This window comes from Papaver somniferum, unplaced genomic scaffold (genome assembly GCF_003573695.1).
Source record: "Papaver somniferum cultivar HN1 unplaced genomic scaffold, ASM357369v1 unplaced-scaffold_107, whole genome shotgun sequence".
Lineage (NCBI taxonomy): Eukaryota > Viridiplantae > Streptophyta > Magnoliopsida > Ranunculales > Papaveraceae > Papaver > Papaver somniferum.
In genome coordinates this window covers 3,938,561-3,963,572 of record NW_020619603.1, presented here as the reverse complement: position 1 = coordinate 3,963,572, position 25,012 = coordinate 3,938,561, and the positions used below count along the sequence as shown (strand labels likewise).

The window sequence follows — 25,012 nt, the reverse complement described above, 5'->3', positions numbered from 1 at the left end:
CTTGGTGCCCAAACAAATTAAAAGCATGCCAAGATGGAAATAAAGAGAAATCAGTGACGCAACAGACCTGGTTTTCTAATTCTTCCCTCCATGAACTTCTTGGCTGAAGAAGTTCTCTTTAAAACAGGCTCAGTCCTATCTATCAATGAACTCTTCCTGGTAAGCACATAACTAACACGTAGCTACGCATCACTGTGGATTGCAACTAAGCTGTACAGCCTTGTTTCTGCAACTAGAGATCTTGGGAATGTCTTGAGCAGTTATATTGACCTTCCCGTACAAGCACAAAATTAGTCATCACTCTAAAACCAGATACGACAATAAAGATCTTCGGTCAACTGCTCCATTGCAAGACACTCCAATAACCTAATACAAATAAATTTCGGAATCATCCTTCACTAGCATGCCTAAGCATTGCCACAGGTTCCAAACTGATTTACTTCGCACAACCAATACAGGGAAGTAAGTAAATATTCACATTCAAGTGCTTTGTTAAACAATTGCGTACCAAATTTCACGGCTGTTGCTTTTTGAGAAGAAAAACCATAGTTGAAATAATGCCTCCATACATGAACCGGAGTGGCATCAAAGCTATCATTATCCGAATTATCAGCAATATAATTAGGAGGATATAATTGGGTTATCTACTCCCAAAGTAAAACCTATTTTTTCGGTACCAGTCTTACCTGCAAATGGATATCCTTAACCAGATTCTGGGGGCTCACCATAAGAGATGGAAAATGAACATCCTCATCTCTCCTGTTGAATGGAAAAAAATAATGAGTTAAAAGAATAGAAACAACAAAACAGAAAAACATGAGAATTACACCATGGATGTGCAGTAAGTGATAGCATTACATGATCTCAATAGAGTTATTGAACTTCACAAAAAGAATAAAAAAGATAAATGCTGAAGATTAACAATACATGACACACTGAAAGAAATAGCAAAAGAATAGAGCTTATAATTTAAGATAGAAACCCTTAGAGTGTCCATATTCCAACTCAATAGAAGCTGCCTTCTATCAATGTCACAATTAAAAGAAACCCAGACAAAGAGTTGAGATTTTACCATGGCCCGTTGTTCATTTGCGTATCAGGATGACATTCCAGATTTCTGATTAGTATGTTTCCCCATCTCCAGGTCATTGTTGGCAGTAGGTCAACAAATAGTAATTCAGGAGATACAGTATATGCCGGCTGATTAGTACAAGATTTCTCCATCCCATGGTCCTTCTTGGCAGGGCTGTTCAAAAAAATGGAAAATGTCATGGTAACTATGTGAGTGTCTTGTGCATTCATAATTGAGATAGTATAGAACCAACAAGGCTATCCCACCACCACCCACACAAAATTCCCTGCCCAACAATTTGTTACTAAAATGCATGTATTCAAATGAGAAGGCTTAACATCAAAATCTCGATGCAACATAAAATCACCAGTTCTAAAATGATCGCCATTAGAAGTTAATCCTGCTATCCTATAAACAATAACTTCCAAGGTTAGTGATGCACAGAACTTCAAAGCCAAAACAACAGAACCAGAACAAGAAATCCCAAATCAGGCGAAAACAATTTTACCCAAATTCAAAAAATTATGATACAGTCAGTCAAGAAGCACTGAAAATTCAAGCATGAAAACCATATAAATGAAGTGGGGTAGCATTAAATTGATATGTTAATGTGGAAGAAAACAAGGATATACAAAACAAAAAATTACCTTAAAGATCTAAGAACCATGTCAAACTGATATACTGAGAGGAGATATCATAATGTTGCCATGAATCCAGAAAGTGTGTTTTTGTTTATTCTTCCACCACATTCCCATATGGGACCAGCTACTACTAATCTACAAGCCATTTTGTGGTTCTGGCGGCGGCGCTCTTGAGGGAAGAGAGAGTTGGGGGAGGATGGAGAAGAGAAGAAGACGAATAAGTTTTAGGGTTTTTACTTTGTTCGGTGTCTTTATGTAGAAAGTTCGGTCAAACCTAGTCAAAGTCATAACCTAGGGGTGCCTGGTTAAGGCTTAATTTTGTATTTGAGATCAGACGTTCAAATCTTTGTAGAGGGTATATAGATATCTTTCAATGAAACACACCTTAGATGCATCAACAATCAGCCGTCAAATTGATTTGGAAAAAAATAAAATGGTATAAGATGTTGGCTCCCCAAGGTTTGAATTCCATGATTGTCAGTGTAATAAGATGGAGCATTTCCTGGCTGAACAGCCAACTCCACAACTCTCTGGTGAATGTCCTGATGCTTTAAGTCGGTTGGGGCTCATAACACTTCCGTTGTTTAGATTACGACCTCAAATGGTCAATTGTGGAGATCTTGTTCTCCCTTTTGGACTTGGGTGTCCCTGTGGCATAATATCAATATCCACATTTCCGGTTAACCATCTAGACAAAAGATCTGAAATAAAGGTTGTCATAGTCATGGTTCATATACTTGGGTTTACATACACCCAACTGAACATATCTAGACAAAAGGTCTGAAATATCTTAACATCCTGGTCGCTTGAGACAGCAAATCGGCAATGCTGTATCACGATACCAGCTCAAGGTAAGTTGAAGATGGTTGAGATGCAGCAAATTATAGGTCTGTATACCTAAGTCCCCTCTTTCTCCATTATGTATATATGCTATCTGGTCTGCAGGGTGATGATGGAGTGGCGGTGGAGGTTTCTAGGGAATAGGGGTGGGTTTTAGAAGTTGTTAATGGGGTGTGTATAGTCGGGTTAATTTAGTCTGTGTTAGAAAAATTAATATAATGAATAGGTCTGACTCAGTAAGTTGAATATAAATTTCGCTCTCCTCGGATCCATTTTTGCTCTCTCCTTGTAACAAAAAAAAAGACATGATGATTTCTTTATAAACACTATAATGCTTTTATCAATTCAAATGGGTTCTTGTTTGTTCCTCGACACAATCCCATAGGCAACTAGGTTCCATTCTTGTTCTAAACGGCATTCTTGATGAGGGAGAGAGTCGAAGTGATGAAGAAGAACAAAAAGAATAGGTTTTAGGGTTTTTGTGCTAGTTTTAAACAGTAAGTTTTAAGTAAAATAAAAGTCAAGGTCATAACTTGTGTGCCCATGTAAATTGGCCATGGCTTAAATCTAGTACTTGAAGTTGAATTCTTGGACTTTTGGATCAGAGGGTATTATTGATTTCACGCCATTTTCAAGCGCGTTGCGTAGTGTAGGAGCGTGCACCCTATTACAGCTCTTTGGTTGTAGAACTCGTAGTACTTTGCCGAAAAAAATTATGAACTGCAGTTGCATAGGAATGAACGGTATAACATATTTCGATTAATCTGGAAATCATTGGCAACACAGAAAAAGAAAAAGAAAAAAAGCCCCTAAAAATAGATATTTCCATCTGAACAATAAAGAATCAAAGATCCCAGTCACTGAAGCGGAAGAGGAACTTACTACAGCTGTAAAGGTTTGAATTCCGTCATTGCCAGCGCAAAATGGACCAATTGTTGCCTGAGCAACCAAACACAAAACTCTTCTTAATCATGGTAACTCTGAACCTGGTGAATGGCCTGATGCTTGAGGTCTGTTAGGGATCACTCTGTTTCCACGATGAGGTCTATGATGTGAACCTCTAGATTCTAGATTATTTGCTCCTCAATAACGAAAACAGTTTTATGATTCTCGGAATAAACGGGTTTCACTAAATAGTTAAATATGTTTGATGCAGAAGAGAGGACAAGGATATATGGCAGAAGATCCTCTCTTGTATATCAAAGAAATTTACTAAAATGATGGATGCGACCACCCACAATAAGTTGCAACTTGCTAAAAGTTGTTATGCTCTTATTGTCAACCTCTATGCGGTATTGGTTGGCTATAAGAGAATAACAACTTTTAGCAAGTTGATCATCGCATCCGTCATTTTAGCCAACCAACCATGGGTACTCGGCACCTCCGCAAAGGGGACGTCGACCTTGTCGTTCCTGTTGTTGGTACGAGCTAATGGTGGCATAAGTGTGGATAAGATATTTACTTTAGCATCACATTGTTAAGAATCTCGTATGGTCACATCGTAATTAAGGGATATTATAAACCATGTAGCATCACATTGGGTGGTTTAGCATACCAAATTCTTGTGCCTTCATCTCCTCCAATAAATTCCCACACTTCCAGTAACCTAACCAAGTAAAGAACCACCAAAATTTTAAGCATAACAGCCAACATGAATTCAAGTATAATAGTAATAGAATATAATTGATTTAAATAAATTCATAAGAATGAAATAACCAGCATATTCGAGACAACGGTGTCTGTAGAGCAAGACAAAGACATGCATTAGATGCACATAAGACCTAATGAACATGTTTTGACGCCAGCATGAGTCTAGGGGAAACTCAATTCTCTGGACCACAATCGCTCGGATGCATTGATGATACATTAGGCGTCTATCACAAAGCGTGTAAGTTACATCTATAATATGTTAAAGGGAGTGTCATTTTAGGTTCCTCAAACATTATTGTCAACAAGCTAACAGAATGCTTATAAAAAACAAAAAGAAGCGAATAGATCATTCCAGAACAATTTCTTAATGAACTCATTACAATTGAAGCTAGCCAGTCTTTTTCTTGCACATTGTATCTAGCTAAGTGAATGCAGGATGCAGTTTGCGAGTTGAAGGGGGGATACCTCAGAAGGATAACCTACGAAACAGACAGCCCATTCATGTCGATTCAAAATAGTAACACCCCAAATCAGAAGCATCTCTGCACAGCACAGTCAACAGGTACAGTTGTTTACAATCAATACTGAGAAGTAAATGGTCACAATCATAGCAAAGCGCATCATTAAACGAAGTCGGAAAATCATATAAACTCAATGTTACTAATTTTCGGTGTGGGCAGTAATCTTTGCTTTTTCGAGAGGAAAAACCATAGTCGTCGTAAGGATGGCTTCTTAGTGCCTCCATACACATAAAAAGCACTCCCACTAAATTCATGACCTAATGAGTAAACAACCACTAAAACTTGAGGATGAAACCAACATGAATTCAAGTGGAACAGTTTGATCGATATGTTAATGGGAATGAAAACAAGGATATACAAATGAATTACCTTGGGGATGTAGCCATTCTTTCATTAGTTTTTCTTTTAATTGCTATCAAAACACCATCACTTGGACATACTCTCAAGTATTTGAATCTGCTGGACCTTCCCAATCAAAACACTTCGGCAGATATCATCATATATATGTCATCAGTTTGTGACCCATTCGCTTGATCTTTCATTTTTGGGCTCCCTGAAAATCCATTGCTTCGAGAAAGATGTCAACCATCCTCTCTCTTGCGAGTTATTGATATTCCAAACATTCATCCAACACCTACGTTAAGGACAGAGTAGCACGGAATTGTTGGAAAACAAGTGAAGAAAGAAACAGAAAACAAGAAAAGTACTCCTACGTTATGTCTAAAATTGAAAACCACAACCAATTCAATTCCAGCATATAAGTCTAAAATTACAAAACCAAAGAATTAGATGAAATCCAAAAAATATAAATATTCGCACCTTGACATGTGTTTGACTACTGTCCGGTGATCTGCTTGAAACTCTATCAAAATTCAATTTTTCTGGTTCAATATAAAAGAGAAGAGGGTTCATGATTAGATCTGTATCTAAAATTATATATTAAGTGATATAATCTCTGGAAGAGTCTAGATTGACAGATAAAACAATTATTAACTGCAAGACATGGCGAAATATCTTTCGACTACGGGTGTCTGGATAATTTGAACATTTACCCAACATAAGGAATCTTACCTCATAGGAAATATCATTATGCTGATGAATGAATAGTGTATCTTGTTCTTCCACCACATTCCCAGATGAAACCAGTTGCCATTTGGGTTTTTGGTTTAGGACGGCGGCGTGAGGGAGAGACTTAAACGAGGCAGGAGGGATGAAAATGAAAGATTTTAGGGTTTTTGTTCGTACTTAAATAGTGGGTTCAGTCAAAGCTAGTCCAAAAAAGTCAAGGTCATGGGACTCGATAGTCTTTAGGTGTGGCCCAATAATGGATGGGTCCGAATCATATGAGCAAGCACTACTGGAATTCATAATTCAGGCCAACCTGAAAAGTTAACGTCATAACACAACCTAGGGGTGACCAAATGAATTACATTCCGACTCGTCATTTATTGTAGTGGGAATGTTACATATGCCCCTATTATCCATGGGCTTTACACAAACACCTTTTAAAAACTTTACAAATACCCTCGATGGCATAATTGATATTATCAACAAAAAAAAAATTGTTACATAATCCAATTTTTAGCCTTTGTCTTTTATACTTCAGTTCGCCTTCTTCATTATTTCTCATTCCGAAAAATCAATCGTACTCGCACCATCTCCACCGCTGCTACCACCATCTCCATCTTCGTCGCCACCACAACCAATACCACCAACAACAACACCATAATCATCTCAATCGTCATCATCACCATCTTGAAACAACCACCACCAACTCCATCTAGCCACCACCATCTCTATCTCCGCCACCGCAACCGACACCACCACCACCACAACCACCAAGACAAAGTCTCAAACCCTACTTTTGCTTATTGATGCTAATTCATCCATTTCTTCATGTCATGTTTTTGGTTTATGTTTATCTCTCTGCAACGACGCTCACACACAAAGGAAAAACCAGATCCAGAGAGATTAAATGGAAATCTTGGGAAATCAAACCTAAAATTGAGATTTTGATAGTGTAAGAACACCAATCAGATAAACTTTTCAGAGAAATTTTTTTTTTTTTGAAAACCCTGAAAATTTAGGGTATCATCATCAACAATAAAAATTCGAAGATTCAAAATCAAAGGTAAACATCCATATATTTAATCTTAGTTCATATTTGTTTGATTTAAAATTTTAAAATTTAATAATGGTTTGTCTTGCTCTATCAATCATTGCACTTGAAGAAATGAAGAAAGAAAATCGACTGCCGCTGGTGGAAGAAGTCGATGAAGAATGGATCTGATGCAGTGAAGAAGATGGAAGATGAAATCGAGATGCTATGTTGTAGTTGGTTAATTATCTGAGAAGATTGGGGGGTTTTCTGCTAATGAAATAATTAAATATGAGAAAGAGTTGGTGATAGAACTGATATGGGTTTGATAGGAAATGAATGCAACAAGGTTTGACTGAATCTGAAATGGAGAAATTGTGGGTTTGATGTGAATCTGGGAGTTAGATAGAGTTAGGGTTTGATTGCTGCTATTGAAGATATGAAGCTGATTAGAGATATACAAGGAAGAAAAGGTGGATTTAAGCTTCTTCTGGACTGTTATTCTAAGAAGGACAAGGAACAATAAATTGTTAAGGTAGAGCTTATTGCCAAGGTATGGTTTCCATCCTGAAATTGTTACTATCAGTTAAATTGATTTTAAATTGAACTTTGGTTGAATTGAGTAATGGAAAAATTAGGGTTCATATAAATGAACTGTGCTGAAATTGGAAGAAGGGGTATGGAGTGGATTTTCTATTAAAGTTGTACTTGTTTTCCTCTGTCAAGATGCATAATTACAGATGTATAATTACAACAAGGTGAAAGTTTGAACTGGGAGTGCATAGTTGGATTTGTTATTATTCGTTAGGTGTTGTGGCGAGTTTCGATGGACTTGTGAATGAATATTTAGAACGGGGTGAATAGCTGCAGGAGAGAACAAGGGTCAAAGAGAGCTCATACAAGAGAAAAATGATTAGGTGTTGCAGTGGGTATGTGGTGCTGCATTTGAATTGCAGTTGAACTGAAGTTTGATTAGGAATGAATTGCAGGCAAGGATGAACTTCTAGAGAATGAGAGATGATATTGCATGTGATTACTGCTAAGATGGTGGTTCTGGTAGAGCGGAAGTTGAGTTTGCAAGCTGAACTGACAAGGGCTGCAGTTGTAATGGTGACCAGCGACTGAGATTATGTACTGAATGGTGTTGGTGTTGTTATCAAAAAAGGTACAAATTGGGTTTGGTGGTTTGTTTGCAATCGGAAATGTTTGTTTTGAAGCTATAATAAGGAGATAATGAAGTTGTATGTGTTTTTACAACCATGAGTCTGAGATAGAATTAGAGGAATAGAAAAAGTTGCAGGATTGCAGTGATGGTGGTTGCAGAGAAAGATTGAAGCTGTTGCAGTTTTTATATTGTGTTATGCATGAATCTGTGGTGCAATGGTAGCACAACTGACTATATGTCAGTAGATGTGTGTTCGACTCACACTAGGTTCATTCATTTGTGAATAATTTTTTTTTTTGGAGACAACTTGGGCTAGTTGCCTCCATATTTGGAAACAACTTGGGCTAGTTGCTTTCATTTTTGAAGACAACTTTGGGTAGTTGCCTCCATATTTGGAGACAACTTGGGCTAGTTGCTTTCACCTTTGACGAAAACTTGAGCTAGTTTCCTTATAATCGGAGACAAGTTGAGTTAGTTGGCTCCGGTTTATTGGAGACAACTTTTGTTAGTTGCCTTCAGTTTCGAAACAACTTGAGCTAGTTGCCTCATATCTGAAGACAACTTCAGCAAGTTGACTCCATATGGTGGTGGTTGCGGTGGCGGTGGACATGAGGAAAGTGGTGGTGGCGGTGGTGGTCGGCAGTGGTGGTGGTTTTTGGCGGTGGTGGACGACGGCAATGGTGAAGGAAAGTGGTGGTGGGCGTCGACAGTTGACAGTGGTGGTGGGAGGCGCGGTGGTGGATGGTGGTGATGGTAGATAGGGGTGGTGGTTGGTGGTGGTGGATGGCCGCGACGGTGGTGGACAATGGTGGTCGTCGGTGGTGGTTGCGGGTGGTGGTGGTCGGCGGTAGATAGGAGTGGTGGTCGGTGGTGGTGCTGGTCGGCGGACAATGGAGTAGAGGTAGTGTTTTTTTTTTTTTTTTTTTTTTTTACTAGTAATTAGTGGTTTTGTATATACACTACACAAAAGAGGGTATTTTAGTAATGTATTAAGCTTAGGGGTATTTGTAAAGTTCATAAGAGTATTTTTGCAAGGACCTCATAGTAGGGGTATATAGATAATGTTCCATGTACTGTATGAACATAAAGGCATCATCTACCACACCAGAGGCAATCTATTAGAGACATAAGAAACGGTATATATGTAAATAATAAACGTATGCGTACTGGTTACAACTGAGTTCGGTCGTGAACGACAGTATGCGTACCCGTTTGCATACTGACGACACAGACCATGTACGGGAACTCTAAGTATGTGTACTCGTTTGCATACCTGAGTTATTAAGTTCTAAAATCGGTTGTTCATGAACAACTACATTTATATATTAAGCAATGCAATCTTTGCAAACCGTGGATAAAATGTTCATGAATTGATTCGAGTGAATCAATTCCGATTTTACTTCAATTGTGTCATATATACTTCTATGAGAAAACAAACAATTGAACAACTCTATAACTAGTTTCATTTGAGTCATTTGAACTAGTTGTGTTTAAGATGAACAAGGCTGAAATAAAAGTGTTCATATGGCTAACTTCGATTAACTATTGTTCAACCAACTAAGTGTACACGTTTAGGTACGGTTACCCATATCTAAATGAAGGTACATATCATTTGTGTGTAACAAGGTAAGACAATCTAACGTTTCAAAGATATTAACTTGAATCTAATCATGTTTTAATCTAATGTTAAATATTGAATGCTTTGTTATCAAGGTAACATTGATTGCAAACCCTTATTTAATTACTGTATAAGGGAGAGCTCTAGAAACTTGGAAACCTAATCCCCACACCTCCTCTGGGATACTAGTTGCGACTAGAGTCGATTCTCTTTTAACCTAGTTAGGTTTTTCAAAAACCATTATAGGTTAACGACTTAGAGACTTCATTGGATTTTGAAGCCAGCCCCAACTATTTTCTCTGTAGTTGCATGTTCTGATCTTACGTTGTTCTATCGTATTAAGTATTATCTTCTCTAAGATTTTCTTGATATTTATCTCCGATAGGTAAGATTCCAAAGTAGTCACAAACATCTTCGTCTCATCGTTTGTGATTCCAAAATATCTTGTTCCGCTACCATACGGTTAATATTATTGTGAGCTGATTGATATTATTACTATGCTTTTCTTTGGGAATATAAGTCCGGTGTATCAATTGGTTCCTGTTCACCTTGATTTATCAAAAGATGGAACAAAAATTCGTAGATATTCTGTGGGAAACAGATTTATTTATTCAATAGACTTTTCTGTGTGAGACTGATTTGTTTATCAAGTTTTCAACTTTGGGTCGTAGCAGCTCTTAGTTGTGGTTGAGATCAGCTAAGGGAATCAAGTCCGTAGAATCCAGCGTGGTTCTGGAGATGTAAGGAACGCGATTGTACCTTAATCTATGTGAGATTAGTTAGGGATCAACTACATTCCAGTACGAAGTTAACTTGTAGTAAGCTAGAGTCTGTAGAGGATTAATACAATGTGATTTTCAAATCTGGACTAGGTCCGGGGGTTTTTCCTCATTTGCGGTTTCCTCGTTAACAAAACTTCTAGTGTCTGTGTTATTTCTTTTCCGCATTATATTTTCTATATGATTGATATATTACAAGTTGTGCGTAGTTCAATCAATTAGATATTCCAACCTTTGGTTGTTGGTATAAATTGATTGACACTTAAATACTGGTCTTTGATACCGTCCAAGTTGTTTCTCATAATAATCAGGCTCTCGGATCTCTGTCTGTTTGATTTGCTGATTACATTGAGAAACAAAAATATAACTCTTGGATTATTTCCATTGATTGAGTCTGACTGTCTAGTAGATTTTCTTTGAAATATGTTGGAGTTGGTCCATACCGATTTCCGAAATGAAATATTGGGAGTGGTTGTTAGTCTCCCGATTTTTCACTTAACTGTCAATTTAACTACCAATCTAGATGCTAGATTAACACATCATAGGACTTAGCATATAGGAAATCCGGTCCATCCTAGTCAAATTAAGTTAAAGTCATAACCTAGGGGTGCCCAAACGAACTACATATCAATTAATAATAAATGATATAAGTACATGTTTCAATTAATTTTGGAATCATTTTGACAACATAGCAAAAACAACAACTACCCGCTAATATACAATCCTTTTAAAATGGGTAATAGTATTTCTACGTACGACGAAGTTTGTAACATTACTGATAGGTACCAAATTTCAAATTTCATATAAGACTTAGAATTTTTTTGTTTATCTTATATGGGATTGGATATTTTCCCCATTAAACTAGTACTCCCCATCTCTTTGGTTCTAGTTTTACTCATTTCCCATGGGAAATATGAGAATAAGCGTCAATGCACGGGATATAGCCTACTCTTCTCCATTCACATTTATTTTTATGTCGGAACATGAACGTTTTTGGCATTTTAGGCCGCCATACTATGGCATGCCGGAGGTCCATCGACGTAGTATGGCGGCCTAATTAAAATGCCAAAAACGTCTACAACTATGGTATGGAGGCCTAAAGAGCATCATCTTGGGAAATGAAGTACTGCCAAGAAGAGATATCGATCTCTTGGAAACGGATTGCTAGGACTCATTCGTTAATGAAATCTTGGGAATGGAATGATGAAATTAAGAGATCTTGGGATTGGGATGCTTCATCGGGTGGTGAAGCACTAGAAAAGGCTCGGTACTGGAGTAAGACAACTTTAGCAAATCAAATCAGATACAAAAGTGACAATTGATTCATAAGGGACGAATTGTTGTACCTCCACCACATTCCCATACCAAACCAACAATCATTAATCTACATGCCATTTGTGGTGTTTTAGGGCTTATGACGGGAAGGGATGGAGGAGAGGAGAAGAGGTAGAGGTTTTAGGGTTTTTGTTTGGTGTTATATGAGCTTTTGTAACCTTAACGATTTGCCTGAGCTTTTATACTCTTAGCGATTTTCATTTCATCAGTGTATTTAAGATAGTGCACGCGAGCTTCTACATAATTAGAAGATTTGCATTTCCCTCCGGTATATTTTTTTCATAATTAGAAGATTTGCATTTCCCTCCGGTAATTATAACAATGCACGTTCAAGCCGAACTTCCATGCGTTTTGCTCGATCGCATGTGGCGTGGTGGTCAATTATGAGGCTCTATATTTTTTGGCGATTTGCATTTCAACCGCATGAGAGGTAATTTTTTAGAAACATCAAAAGTCAGTTGTCCAATTAATTCCAAGTATACTGAACATAGCAAAAGAAGAAAAGAAAAAAATTAGCTAATGTACAAAATACATTACAAAGCTGATTACAGAAATCCTATGGCAACTCAGAATCTGATGAATGGCCAGATGCTTTACGTCTGCTAGGGCTCATTATACTTTCGTTGTTTAGATTACGACCCCAAATTGTCAATTGCGGAGGTCTTGTTCTCCCTCTTGGACTTGGTGTACCTGTCATATAACATCGGTGTGGACATTTTCGGTTAAACATCTGGATACGAACTCTAGAGTTAATTTGCAAAACGTTATTTAGGTCAGCTTTAAACTATCATAACATTCTGGTTTGCATTATGATGGAAATGCTATGTCATAGCGAAGGCTCCAGGCGGATTCATGAGGGTTGAGATGCAGCAATTTATCACGACTAATGCAAGATGGAAATAAATAAAAATGGGGATGATGCAACTGACCTGGTTTACTGATTTTTCCATCCATGAACTTCTTTGCTGAGAAAGTTTTCTTCAAAACGGGTTCTGTCCTGTCGTAGCTAACTGTAGGCATCTCGGCTATCTGCTGGAAAGGATCTTCTAATGTGCCCCCATTTTCATCACCACATAAAGAAGCTCCGTCGCTTCCGGATTCCGAACTCCTTTCTCTAAAATTCACAATTATCCTTTCTTTCTCAAAACCTCTATAAGCAAACATTTGGAATGGGATTTGTGATACGACTAGTGGATCGTGACTTCCCCACTCGGAGAATTTCTTTGAAAGTCCTTGCTCAATGTCACAGTAATCCATCACCGGGGACGGTGCATCAGGTTGGCTATGGTCTGGATTCATTAATAGGAATCTCTTTATGTAGCGGAGAATTCTACAAATGGATGTGAAACTTGGTCGTTGAAGAGGCTCAGCATGCCAACATCTCTTAGTTAAGGAAGTGAGATATTTCGGTGGAGAGAACGGGAACAACGGCCTCTCACCTGATCTTATATTCCTACTTAGTTTATCACCTTGTCCATGTAAATCCTCAAATGGAACTTTCCCCGTCAAAAGCTGATAACATATCATCCCAAAGCTATAAACATCGGCTTTCTCCGAATACTGAAATGCACAGTTATCTCCCGAGTGTTCTTGCTCGGATAAAACTTCAGGGGCATACCATATATGCGGGTGCGTCTCCTGTGGAGAGCTGGGGGTTCGCACGTTAAAGTTCTTAATCGAAGATAAACCAAAGCCAGAGACTTTTGCATGCAAGTACCCATCTGACGAAGAATTCCTTGTTCTGACAAGGACATTGTAAGGATTTAAGTCACCATGGTGTATCTTCTGTGAATGTAGATATTCCATACCTCTTGCAATTTGTAACATAAGATCAACAGCAACAGGTAACGAAAAAAGAATTCGCCTCCTTGGACCAGATAACTCCTTGATGTAACTGAACAGATCTTTATTCATAAGCTCCATTACTAAGAAGTTCTCTTTCTTATCCTCATCAGAGAATCCCCATGCGAAATGCATTACATTTGGGTGAGTAATTGACAAGAGCAAAGATATATTAGGAATTAACTTATCGATATTGCCGTAAAACTGACGCACCGCAAAGCTTTCACCCAACCATTGAATCTCTTTGTACTGGCTGCTTCCGTTCCCTAATCGCCTCCTCACCTGAAAATCCTTGGAACCTACTAGCAACGAACTATGAAAAAGAGTTTCAGGTTCTGTATCATCTAGCTTTCGCATAAGTATCTCTGCAAGCCGTTGTTCTTGCTTTGAAAGATTCGTCGAACTTCTCATTTCTCGAATTGTTTGCAAAAGAAACCAACGATCTTCTCGCCAAACTGTATCCAACCTATTGCAGATATCTTGCGAAACCAAGTACTGCCTGCCGTATTTCCACTGGAAAAGTTTCGGATCCCTCCAATCTTTATCATACTTGTTTGAGATTATTACCCGTTTCTTATGAATCTCGTCGTGGTCACACCCTGCAATCTCTCCGGAAATCTCGATTGCTTCAATGACAACAGGAATACAAGATAAAAAGTTGTGAATGTGGAATTCTATACAATCGGTATTCTGCGCAAGAGATATCGCTTTAGCCCACCAATCTTTGATTTCTAAACACTGTTGAATATAATGTGCGCCTTCTTTATAAATCCTGTGCAACTCTTTCAATGGACATTCAATAGCTTTCCATTTCGTGTGTCGCTCTTCAATCCTCAAATTCTTTTTAATCTCTTCGGCAATCACTTCGTACGCGAGAGTATAGACATCGACTAACAAACAACATTGCTGTTGGTTGATTTGAATGTCGTCTTTGAATACCATTAATGCCTTCAGATACCCCAGAACTTTTCCCAAGTGCCTGAACTGATCCATTCCTGGTGCAAAGATTCAGATTACGGCAAAAAAACGATGAATGTTCAAAATGATTTGCAAATATTTGGAAACTGGCACGGTGTTCTTCCAAATCATGGCAGTCCGTTTTCTGCGTGGCATTTTCCTGGAATTTTTTGACTCTTATTTTAACTAACGGCTAACCGTATTTTCTTGAGGATCTTAACAGATCTTTGCTTAATTTATAAAGGCCATGCAGCAAGTTCTTTTGGGATCCACAGCTGATGTGGATCTTTGCTTTATTTTATAACAGCCATGCAGCAAGTTCTTTTGCGACCACAGCGGATGTGACGGACATTTCATCAGTTTATAGCTAACGTGTATTTGATGCGGCAAATTCTAAGAGTCGGTGGATTAGCTATTTGAGTGTCCGAATTTGTGCACTAGTGTGCGCCTAACATTTCAATCTCTACTTTTAATTTAATTTAGAAAGTTATATAATGAGGATCTTGATTTTAAATATGAAAGGTGGTGGAACCATCAGTTAAATAATCGACCAATCAGAAGAACATGTGAAATATACGCTCGTCAGAGGAGTGTGAAAAAATTTGTACTCCTACTTTAACATGTCTGGACTGGACGAATTCTAGTTGCTCGAATGGGTGAACTACTCAGAAAAATAACACGGAGTTGGTGGACAATGATCAGCCTTTAAACATGTTTACTGTCCTTAACTGATCTTTTCGGAAACAGTCAACAGCTTTCTTCCAAACCATGGAAGTCCGTTTTCTCAAAAGCAATGTGTGTTGGGTTATATGACCAATTTTGTGTGAGGAGGTAAATTTTGGGTCAGAATGCATATTTTGACCCACATGTCATGGGACATATTTGTTAGAGAGAAAAAAAATTCAGGTCACAATGTTGATTTTGGTCATTGTATCATGAACCCTCTTCTCTTTCGTATGCAGCCCCGAAACCCTTAGAACAGAAGCATCTTGATTTCTGTTCCTATGTAACCCTAAAACAGAATCTTCTTGATTTGCACAGTGATTTCTCTTATCAGAGACAGAGACAAAGCGATCTAGCTCTTCGATATCTGAGAGGAAAAATCATTGTGTTCATTGAAGGTGGTTCAAAACTATCTCCGCTGCCATTCTCCATCTTATTAATGGCTATACTTATATGAACATGAAAACAAAAGCATCTTGATTTGCATAGTGATTTCTCCTCTCAGAGACACAAATCTAATAACCAGCTCTTTGATCTCTCCGAGAGGAAAAATCATTATGTTAGTGAAGATATTTCATACCATCTTTTGGTTTTTTTTTTTTTTTTTTTTACATGCAGATACAAAAAGATAAAATAAATATAGAAGCATCTTTGATTTCCATGATGGCTTCTCTTCTCAAAAACATAGGGTAACCATTACCCTTTGATAATGATTAAGAGGAAAAATCGTTAGGGCTTAGGGCAATAAAGGCGTTTCAACCTTGAGAATATTTTTCATTGCCAGCTGAACATTATAAGTTCATAGATTCGAACTGTGAACATTAGAAAAGGTTTCAAAATATATATATATATAGCTTGAATCGTGAATGTTATTCGAAGTGGGCATGCAGGTGGATGTGAACCGTCTCTCAGGTTGTGAGTCGGTTGTGGGTCTGTCTCGTTCGGGAACCTACTGCCAGTCATTCGTTTTGGGGTATGTCTTGCTCTTGGGCTTTGTCCATGGGGGTTGCTCTTGTTGTGGTTTCTTTGGATTGTATTGTTTTGCTTAATTAATTGTTCCTTGTTAGTCTTCTTATCAATGAATAGATTACAAACTTAAAACTAAAATAAATCTCTACAGGTTTACTATATAAGCCGCTAATATCTTAGTGATAATATCTGCTGGTAATGGTGTTGGATGCGTTCTTATTGTGAATCACCTATTTTAGATTCTTGTTCCTAACAACCAAAAAGATAATACATTGGTTAATTAATTGATAATATATTGGTTAATTGACAAGAATATATATTACTCACACGTATATTAAAAAAGTATCTAAGAGATCTTTCGACATTAAAGAAATATATATATATATATATATAATTTTCACTTGTTTAAAAGATCTAGAAATTCAAATTTAAAGCCTACTCAATCAAAAACAATTTTCCAAAGGTTAGTATTGCGGTGAGTTCGAGAAAAGTGATTATGTGCTGTGATGTGCGATAAGTTGTGTTGTATTGTGAAAATAAAAGTTATGAAAATAAAGTGACAGAGCGTTTGACAAACTATACTTTAAAAGGCGTTGTGAAATTAACGAAATGTAAACTCAGTTTGGAAAATTGGTATTTTTAAAGTGCTAAAGTGCGTTATTAATGACAAAACCAGACATAATCTCAGCCCCCTATCTGTTGCAGGTTCAAGTCTCCAATGGCGCAATATTGCAGAATTTGACATGGAAGTTAGAGTTAGCTTGCCCTCCTCGCGACATAATCTCAGCCCCTATTTGTTGGAGCTTAGGTTGTTAGGTTTCCAAATACAAATAATAATTTTCTTTACCTCTTAGGCATGGTGGTTCGGGCTTATTTTTCATGGCCAATGCGATGCATTATTCTTACTTAGCTTCTGTAATCCAGATTCAACCCCTTCAATCTGCCATCTTGCCCAATACTTCTATTCAGGAGCCTGACCTTGGTTTTCAGCGGTCTATGGAATTATTTTCACATGTATGTCCTGGTGTCAACATCGATCTTACTGCCCCTCATCCCATGAAATTTCTGACGGTTAAGTATTTTAAGGTTGTCATGAAAGAAATGCCTGTGAAGTTCTCCATGACTGCTCGTGATTGTGCTCTTTGGCAATGTAACAAGTCCGATCATGCTTCAAATTTTCTCAAATTTCTACCCATTGAGGGACTCAATCATAGGCTTGGGGCGCGCCAATTTAGTGCAGTTCTTTGTTATCGTTTGGGTATCCCCCTTTTCATAGCGGATAGTCTTTGTACTTTTTGTGTGGATTGTACTGGTGATCACGCTTTGCACTGTGCTCATGAGGTAGGCCTCAAATTACGGCATGATCTTGTCGGAGACACTATTGCTTATATGTGTTATCGTGCTGGCGTTCTTGTTAGGAAGGAAGTTGATTTGGGTCTCTTATCTAATGAAGGTGAGGCTCTTAGACCTGTAGATATTATGGGATACAACTGGGATACGAGTCGGGATGTTTGTTTGGACGTGACTGGGGTGTCACCTTTTACTGGTGGAGGAGTTCGTGATTTTCATCCAGGATTAACCTTGAAGAATGCTATTTCTCGTAAAAGTATTTTGAAAAATGCTTAGCTCAAGGTTTAGGCTTTGGCACTTTGGCTTTCACGACTTTCGGGGAACTGGGGAGGATTTTGTGGACCTTTTGAAGAGGCTGCATAATCACTTGTCTAGGTTTGATGTCAGGGCAAAGAAATGTAATTTCTTTTTTCATAGATTGGGTATTGTCATACATAAGGGCGTCGGCGTCCAGCTGGTGACAAGGATTCTCATAATAATATTGAAAGTAAAAAAATAAATAAAATATCCAGTGATTCTCATAATAATAATAATATTTTTAAAACGGGCCACCTAGCTCAGCTGGTCATCCCCGTTCCACAGAAGTTTCATGCACTCCGAGAGGTCCCAGGTTCGAGCCCTCAATGGCGTAATATTGCAGAAACTAACATGGAAGGTAGAGTTAGTTTGCCCCCTTGTGACACAATCTCATCCCTCCCTTACTCTTTATCCAATAATTATACTCCCTGACAATATAATGATAAGTGTACAATAATGTAGTGTAGAATTATCTTTATGTTGTAGTGGAAATATAGGGAAGACAAAGAGGCAAGAGAGTTCCATTCATCAGTATCTTAGGGTTACATGGATACAACATATATAAAGGGGAAACACTAGGTAACCAGATGGACCGCACATCCATGGGTTGTAGGCCTTGTAACACTCTCCCTTGTGCGGTTCAATAACAAAACTTTATACATAGTGCTTCGAATGTAGTTTTTCAAATGTCGTCCTCTCCTTGATGACTTGTGTTGTAATCAATTTACTTACTAAAAACTTTGATGAGGAAAAACCCAATGGGATAAAACCTTGGTACAAATCTTCACATGTAGTACTTCACATGTTGTCTCGTATTTTACATATACTTCATCACATGCAATACGATCTTCAAAGATCGACGAGTCTAAGTTATTGCCTCGTTAAAGCTTCGTCAGGAAAACCCTTGAGTGAAAAACCTGAACTAAAGAAAAAGAGCACAATATTAATTAAACTTAAAACGTAGTTGGATAAGTATACATTGCCTCATTAAAACCTTGACAAGGAAAACCCAGTGGGATAAAACCTTAATGAAGGGAAAAGAGTACAACGTGACAGATGCAAGTAAAGGTGATCTGTTGCAGATGATCACTTTGCTCCATTGAATTTGACTAGTTGCTTCACAACTCCTAAGGCAGAAAATCCTCGTGAGAGAGACAATAGCCTTAGCTGGGAAATTACATTCCTGGTGTTTGTTGTTGTCTCATTAAAAACCTTGCCGAGCAATAAAACCCTGCGGGAAAAGTAACCTCGGTGAAGGAAAAGAGTTCAACACACCTTTAACTGGAGAAAGCTGATGTACTTGGCTAATTTAAGCCCATCTGGAACATTTCCGGTGAGATTGTTGTTTCCAAGTTGTAGACCACGCATATTTCCACAATACCCTATATTAGAAGGTATCGTCCCAGATAGTTTGTTGTTGGATAGATCAATATAGTGGGTAGATGTAAATCTTGGTTGTGTTGAACATATAATAAACGGAATTGAACCTGAAAGTTGATTACCAGCTAGACTGACGGAGTGAGCATTAAAGAGTCTTCTTCCTAATTTTGACGAGATTTCACCGCTGAACTTGTTACTTGATAGATCAAACTCTGTTATACCTTTAGGTGGAAGAGGCAGTGGACCATGAAGTTTGTTATCAGGAAGATATATCTTAAGAAGATGTTTGAGTTTGAAAAGACAAGAAGGGATGGTTCCTGTTAAACTATTATGAGAAAAATCCAATACCACAAGATCAGTCAAATCAAATTACAAATGATAATACGGAATAATCCTTCGAGATTGCATGACCTTAACCTTAGATATTTTAGTCTAAACTTAGGAGGGTACAAGAAGTATTGATCCAAGTGTAAACTCATATCTAGGTTTAAACGGCTATTAAACCTCATATCAAGGGCTAATAGGTTTTCATTCATCAAGGAGAAAAACGAAACATTGCCCTCAATAGAGTTTCCAGCAACTGCAAAGTGCCTAAGATTTTGGAGCTTTGATAAGCAACTTGGTATAGTTCCTGTAATATTATTGTAATCCAAAAGAAGTATTTGAAGAGGAAGATTCTCACAGATTGATTTCCGTATGGACCCTTCGAAATTATTAAAAGATAAGTCGAGATGGTATGGAATTTTAGGTTGGACACTGAAGGATGAATAAAACCTGTAACTGAATTATCAGATAGGTCAAGATATTGTAGTTCGGAAAGATCATAGAACGATGAATGTAGTGATCCATCGAGATAAGGGACTGAACCATGGAGATTACAGCCAGATAACTCAAGAATAGAAAGTGAAGTCAAATTAGCCAGCTCAACTGGGAATGGAAAATGAAGTCCAAAATTGTGATTCATTTTAAAAGATGATAAACGAGAAAGATTGTAAAACTCGTGAATGGGGAAAACCGGAGTAGATATATTGCAATAAGAAAGCTCGAGCTCCCTGAGATTAGAAAGATACGGTATATGTTCACCAAATTTCTCTTGTGGAGATGTAGCCTGGTATAGATCAAGACCGCTCAACCTTAATACCTTAAGATTCACTAAACCTCTCACCCATTTTGTAGATAATGATTCTAAGCAAGAAGTGCTAAAATAATCGGAGTTGCAGGATAAATCGAGGAACTGTAGAGATGATAAGTTGGTGACTTGTGTCGAAATTGATGATGCAAAATTCGTGTAGGAGAGATCAAGATGAGTGAGTGATGTTAGATCAGCAAATTTATTTGTGATATCTGATTCCTGGAAGTCATTTAGGCAAGACCAAGATACTCTAAATGAGTAACTTTCAAAAGGGAAGCAGAAAACTTACCTGCCAGCAAAGTGCTTGGTGGATCAAAGACATCAAAGGAATCATACTCAAATCCCTCCATGTAATTTTCAAGGCCTTTATTTCTTAGATGGATGGAGACGACCCGAAATGAGTCACTGGAACATGTAATACCATGCCAATTACAACAGTTACGTTGGCTGCCTTGTTTCCATGATGATAATCTATTTGAAGGGTCGTCCAAAGAAGATTTAAAGCTCAAGAGAGCATTTCTATCCTCTTCGTGGCAGCGGTGAAAGGCAAGCGGGAACTTAGTGATGCTGATCACCAAAAAGACCAAGAAATAAAGATGCATAAAATGGAGATAAGAGTAAATTCTTGATGGGGACGTTTTATGATGGGGCATGGGGGACAAATTACGTCTTGACATGTGTTTTCCAATTAATTGTTTTAACAAATTCTGTTACCAAAAATATAAAGGATAAAATATCATTAGTTATGATAACCAATATTTTCACCAAAAATACACTTCTTTTATATATTTGAAAACAAAATTTGACGGAATCAGTTTATAGCAAAAATACTTGTCAAGACATGATTTGTCCCCCACGACCCTATCATAAAATGCCCCCATCAATATTTTTCCTAAAATGACTCTACTTGAGTGTTCTTATTGGATGAAGCCATAACTAGTTAGCTTTGTTGATATTTAGATGTTTTGTTTGATGAATGAATATGCTGAATGCTTAGATATGAAGTACTATTTAAAATCTTCAACATTATAATGATCTAAGAACTCCTACTAGTTCAATTATTATTAGATTGTCTGTATTTTCATTCGTCGACTCGATGATTAAGCTTGACTTGGAAACCGAGTAGTCTGTCAGCCATTTATGAATTATCTAGAGAGAGATTAGCTAATCATTCCATCAGGTAAAGAGCAGACTTTCTCAATATATAATTCACTATTTAATTTAAGGTTGGCGAGTTAATCATAATATGATCTATTAGAGAATTTGATGGATCTGGCCGGCCACATGCTATGCAAGATGCGAAATGGTGATTAATGTTCTGACACTGTAATTGTATTGAACATATTAGGAATTAAACCAAATTAAAATCCAAGGACAGCAGCATTTATGGAATCCCTGTTAGATACTAGCATTTATATAGTTTCAATCATTGACTGGTAAAAAGATGCTCGGGCTGATCGCAAACCAATTATATTATTTTTAGCTATTTTTTTTTTTGGCTGTTGAGGTTCCAACAAAACTGTATACACTGCACCTCATTTCATCCGCTTCAAGGAATATCTTACGCTACAAGGACTTCGAACTCCATTAAAGATTTCAAATGAATAAATAATTTTTTGAAACCCATGGACCAGTTAATTTTTAAAACCGGCTTGCCAGGTTAGGGTTAATTGCTTAAGGTTAACCAACTTCACAAATATAGAGGATCTAGAGAATATGGAATTGTATTTCGAACGATATCCAATTATGAATTAGATGGTAATCCAACCGAACTCTTCTGATTTGTAGTACTATCTAGCAGTTGTTTCTCTTTCCCCTCTTACTGACATGAACCTCTCCTCTTACTTTAAATTTGGCTTCTACAATAGTAGTGTTAGGTTGACCGGGAGAAATCCCGTGTGAGATCTCACGGGACTGTAATAAGAGTGGGTCCCACCGCACCTCAATTACAGCCCTATTACAGGGATCCACCCCTGTTAAAGCCCCGAGAAAATCCACCGGATTCCTCCCAGTCAACAAGGTTTCTCCGTCTTCTTCCACATCATGAACAACAATCTAATCCTACAGTCTACATATTACGAAGTTTTTTTTTACCATAATATACTAGAAGGATGCACAAAAAGGGAAATTAAGCCTTCGTTTTGAATCCGAAGGAAACTTAAAATTTCAGCGCTTCAGGTAAGTTAAAGCTTATACTGAGCAGAAATCACATACTAACTTTTAGTCTTTTACTATCAAACTGACATTATTATGATGAGGCATATAGGAATCACCATAATTATTTCTTAATTTCTTATTATAGAATCCAAATATTGATAATTACAACCCGGAAAAAAAGAAAAAAAAGGAGTACATGGAGATAATTAATTATTCTGAATAAACTTGTTATATATTTTAACTGCAACGGAATCCATATATTTCCAGTATGGAAACCACCATTCTTGTTTCCTTGAAAATAAAACGAGGAATGGACCCCAAAATCCAACTCCAAACCCCACAGCAGCAATAGCAAACAACAATAATCTCTCCTTTGCATCCTTTCGGTCGACTTCATCAACTTCAATTGTAGGATTAGCATCATTGGTAATAGTATTCCGATCACCCTGGCAAACTTTATTTGTTGGAGATCCACACAACAAAGGGTTCCCAACAAAAGCTGAACCATCCAAACTAAGTGTATCAAAGTGATCTTGTCTAGGAATTCTACCACTCAGGTTATTGTAAGATAAGTTAAACATCCCGAGAGAGTCTATTGTTGCCAATGATTGTGGGATAGGTCCTGACAATCTATTAGAACTTAAATCTAAGGACTCTAGAACAGACAAGGTTCCGATACTTGTTGGGATATCACCGGAGAAATGATTATGGGACAAATTAAGCGTATAAAGTAGTTTTAATAAACCTATATCTGTTGGAATGGTTCCCCCAAGAGAATTGCACGACAAATCAATGGCTCTGCTGTTGTTATATAAATGGTCAAGTTGTACCATGACCCCTTTTGTCACAAACTGAATTCCAGGATAACTAATGTACGAAACAGTGTTGTTGATGAATCCATGTAAGTCTCCTAATTTTGTAGAAATATGGCCCGAGAGATTGTTTACTGATAAGTCTAATATATTTAGATATTTCAAATGAAAGATATTTTCAGGGATTGAACCATTAAACTTGTTTGATCTCAAGGAAAGGACATTAAGAAACTCGATAGAACCAATACCAGCTGGCATACTACCTCGAAAATTGTTATTGGCTAAGTTGAGAATCGATAAACTCGAGCTCAACTTATGTGGAAGTTCTCCAGAAAACAAGTTATCGCTCATCACAATGTACGTTGCAGCATCTATAGACCAGAAACTAGCCGGGACCTCACCACTTAACATGTTATTTGCAAGATAAATTTCCGTCAAACTAGAACAGTTTGAAAAAGTTTTTGGGAGTTTTCCCGTAAACTTATTTGATGATACCAAAATAGAAACTAACGCACCACCATGACATAAATTTTCTGGTAACCTTCCTGAGAGCTTGTTTTCATCTACAGCAAGACCAAGTAGCTGCGAATGTAAACCTAATTCTTGGGGTAGTTCACCTGATAGCATGTTTTCAGAAAGATATATATATACTAGTAGTGGAAGTAAAGCAATACTCACAGGTATGTCTCCGCTTAATCGATTCCTTGACATATTTATGTCTGTTAAATTCTTCAGTTTACCAATAGCTTCAGGGATCGAACCTGTTAACTTATTTATCGAAAGATTGATACGTTCCATATTCAAACATTCGAAGTCTTTAGGAATTTCACCTGACAATTTGTTATTAAATAAATCCACCTGGGTCAAGTTCTTTAACAAAAACAACTTCCCCGGAATTGTCCCGCTCAAATTATTCAATCCCAGATTAAGTACTCGAAGATTCAAAATTCTATCAATGTCGTTCGGAATTTTGCCAACTAACTGATTACCGAAAAGATTCAAAACTTCAAGCTTTGAACAATTTAAGACAGAATCCGGGAACTCCCCAAAAATATTATTGTCAGAAAGATCAAGTTCCATCAAGGTTTTCAAATTGCAAATGAATCTTGGAATTTTTCCTGTAATATTCATACTTGCAAGATATATGCTAGAGACAGAACCATGGGTATCGCATTCAATACGTTCCCAGTTGCACAGATGAGATGAATTCCATGATTCCAAAGATAATGGATTTCCAAATTCTTTCTTGAGTTTTAGAAGAATACTTCGTTCTTGTTGGTTCTCTTGAATTTTCAGAGAGTTTACTACAAGAACGAACAGGGGAAAAAAGAAGATGAGAGAGAACATAACTTGTTTAGAGATCAACATTTTTAAGAAGATGGATTGAATTATGACTCCAAGTCGTCGAATTATATAGACAGAATGATTTTTCTAGTCAGCTAAGTTAACGTTAAAATATTACAAGCGCTTTAGCTATATTGCACGGCATTACAGCCACTTCAAAGAATATATATCTGACACAAAATATTAGGACTGCCCGTCACCTAAAAAATATATATCTGACCCAAAATATACTAATTACTATAGCTCTTTTTCATTGTGTGAGCCTCCAACATAAAATATACGTTGCGCCCTGCATTAAAACGTACACAACATGCAATGAATATAGTTTAA

The 25,012-nt window shown here is 37.4% G+C and overlaps 3 protein-coding genes across 3 annotated transcripts; all 3 read right to left on the bottom strand.

Moving 5' to 3' along the window:
* Window positions 1-12,177: 12,177 nt before the first annotated feature.
* Window positions 12,178-14,630, bottom strand: LOC113328342 (mitogen-activated protein kinase kinase kinase 7-like). The gene is made up of 2 exons (XM_026575459.1): window positions 12,649-14,630; window positions 12,178-12,409 (listed from the first exon to the last, which is right to left on the bottom strand). Exons 1-2 carry the CDS (start codon window positions 14,552-14,554, stop codon window positions 12,276-12,278), a joined length of 2,040 nt encoding a protein of 679 aa, XP_026431244.1. The 5' UTR covers window positions 14,555-14,630; the 3' UTR covers window positions 12,178-12,275.
* A 3,207-nt stretch (window positions 14,631-17,837) lies between these two features.
* On the bottom strand, window positions 17,838-20,719 carry LOC113327901 (LRR receptor-like serine/threonine-protein kinase FLS2). Its single transcript, XM_026575019.1, has 5 exons — window positions 20,659-20,719; window positions 20,012-20,422; window positions 19,742-19,868; window positions 19,133-19,562; window positions 17,838-18,014 (listed from the first exon to the last, which is right to left on the bottom strand). Exons 1-5 carry the CDS (start codon window positions 20,717-20,719, stop codon window positions 17,838-17,840), a joined length of 1,206 nt encoding a protein of 401 aa, XP_026430804.1.
* Window positions 20,720-22,732: 2,013 nt separating this feature from the next.
* On the bottom strand, window positions 22,733-24,706 carry LOC113327900 (receptor-like protein 52). Its single transcript, XM_026575018.1, has one exon. It carries the CDS (start codon window positions 24,704-24,706, stop codon window positions 22,733-22,735), a length of 1,974 nt encoding a protein of 657 aa, XP_026430803.1.
* Between the last annotated feature and the right edge of the window lie 306 nt (window positions 24,707-25,012).